The sequence below is a fragment of the Austrofundulus limnaeus genome, unplaced genomic scaffold (genome assembly GCF_001266775.1).
Source record: "Austrofundulus limnaeus strain Quisiro unplaced genomic scaffold, Austrofundulus_limnaeus-1.0 Scaffold48, whole genome shotgun sequence".
Classification (NCBI taxonomy): domain Eukaryota; kingdom Metazoa; phylum Chordata; class Actinopteri; order Cyprinodontiformes; family Rivulidae; genus Austrofundulus; species Austrofundulus limnaeus.
In genome coordinates, this window is record NW_013952450.1 from 184,740 (window position 1) to 186,624 (window position 1,885).

General features: G+C 38.5%; 1 protein-coding gene across 1 annotated transcript; it reads left to right on the plus strand.

Annotated features, from left to right (window-relative positions):
• Positions 1-275: 275 nt before the first annotated feature.
• Positions 276-1,577, plus strand: abi3b (ABI family, member 3b; the record flags this gene model as incomplete). Its single annotated transcript, XM_014008106.1, is given in 2 exon segments — positions 276-546; positions 1,410-1,577. Coding segments are annotated over 2 exon segments (312 nt in total), but the record flags the coding sequence as incomplete, so codon positions are not given.
• Positions 1,578-1,885: the final 308 nt, after the last annotated feature.

A 1,885-nucleotide genomic window follows, 5' to 3' on the forward strand; every position in this document is an offset into this window, starting at 1 on the left:
GCCATCTAGTGGACTTTATATAAAGTGTTTATTTATGTATTTATTTTATGTATTTATTTTTTAACGAAGCTGTTGGATTTGATATTATAAAAACTATTTTATGATATAAATTGTTGTTTTAATAGAATGGGGAAAGGATAGTTAATAAGTAGCCTATAGTAGATTCCGCTGTGAGATAGTTTAGTTGTGATGGTGGAGGTGGACCTGAGCAGCCCTGCCCTGCTGACAGCTGCTCTGAAATCTCTACCCTCAGGTATTTTCCGCCTTTTCCGCCGACTCCTCGCCTCCCTGCTTCGACTGATTTCTGTCCAAAATATTAATAATAACGTTTTCCATCTTTTTTTAAATTATTATTAAGCATTTATTAGTGTTTGAGTATTTGTTAGCTSGGGTTTGACAGCCATGGGAGAAAGGACGGAACAGCAGAGTTTGTCAGAAGTTATAAGTCAGATTTTACAGGAGGCGCCAGGAGCCAGGAAGGACCTGCTGGAGAACCACAGCAACCTCCTCCGAGTGGCAGATTACTGCGAAAAGAATTATCTCCAGGTGAGTGCAGCTCATTAAAAAAACTGCTTCATAAGAGCTCCAGCTTTTCTGAAGAAAATGTGCCATTAAAACTGCCTAAATACCTGTATATTACAGTGTAGCCCAAATCTGCAAAAATGACAACAATTTGATGTAGAAACTGAAAAATATAGTGATAAGAAAACCAAAGTGGCTCAGTATGATCACCATGGAAACCCATGTCTGTCACTCCCTGACTGCCAAGTTAATTAGAGGCAGACAGAAACGCACACTAAAAAGAAAGCCGTGAGCGTTTTTTTTTTTTAACTAAAAGTCTGATGTTAAAAATTGTTGAACCACGAACAGCAAAAGATTCTGATGGACCCACATGTGATGTTTCTGCCATGTTTTATGCAGGAGATTCCACAAATGAATACGGTTTCAGGAGAATATTTGAGCTAAAGTCAGACGTCTGTGGAAGTTCTCTGCATTCTGATGGGTTTTGAGAGGAATTGGTTTCTCCTACAGCTGTGAGAGACACTTAGTGAAAGAGGGCAAAACTAGTGTTTTGATGCAGAATTTGTAAATGTAGAGAACAAGGTTGAGGAGAGAGTTTGTTTGCGAGTGCAATCACCAACACTCAACTGAACATTCTGCAGAAAAAAATGGTAAAAGTTGTCAAGTTTGTTTGACATAACATAACCAAAAATCATAGCTCCCTTTTCCCCCTAATCCTGATTGAGCTCCATGTCTTGATGTGTAACRTTTTATCTGAAAGCTGCACAAACAACTTTGTAGTAATACGAAACCTTTTTTGATACTCTCAGAAAACTTTGAGCAATTCAAATAACTACAAGCACAATTTCACAAGTGGATACATTTATGTTTTTTTTTTCCTCCTACAGGCAGAGGATCCAACGAAAGCTATTGAAGAGGCCAAAGCCCTGGCCACCCAGGCTTTAGCCAGTGTCACCTACCAGATCAACAGCGTGGCCAACACTGTGATCCGACTGCTGGACTCTCAGGCTGTGCAAATCAAAGCTATGGAGTCCTCCGTCAACCTGCTGTCACTGGTGAGGGAAGCATGGGAAACACCTGAACTCAGTGACGTGAAACCCTCACATTTAGAGAAAATGACTCAGTAAAACATCTTTTTTCAGAGGATAACAGAAAGTCAAAACATATTTTTAGTGCTGCACTGCTGAGCCATAAGTTGCAACACAAACCCTCCTTGTGTCTGGGATTAACATATAAAAAAAACATGAATTAATCAAAACATCTAAAAATCAAAATAAATATATATTAACTAATTTGATGAACTTGATCTATATAACAAGTTTGATTTGACTGTACTGACACAAAAAGTCCAACAGGTTAATTA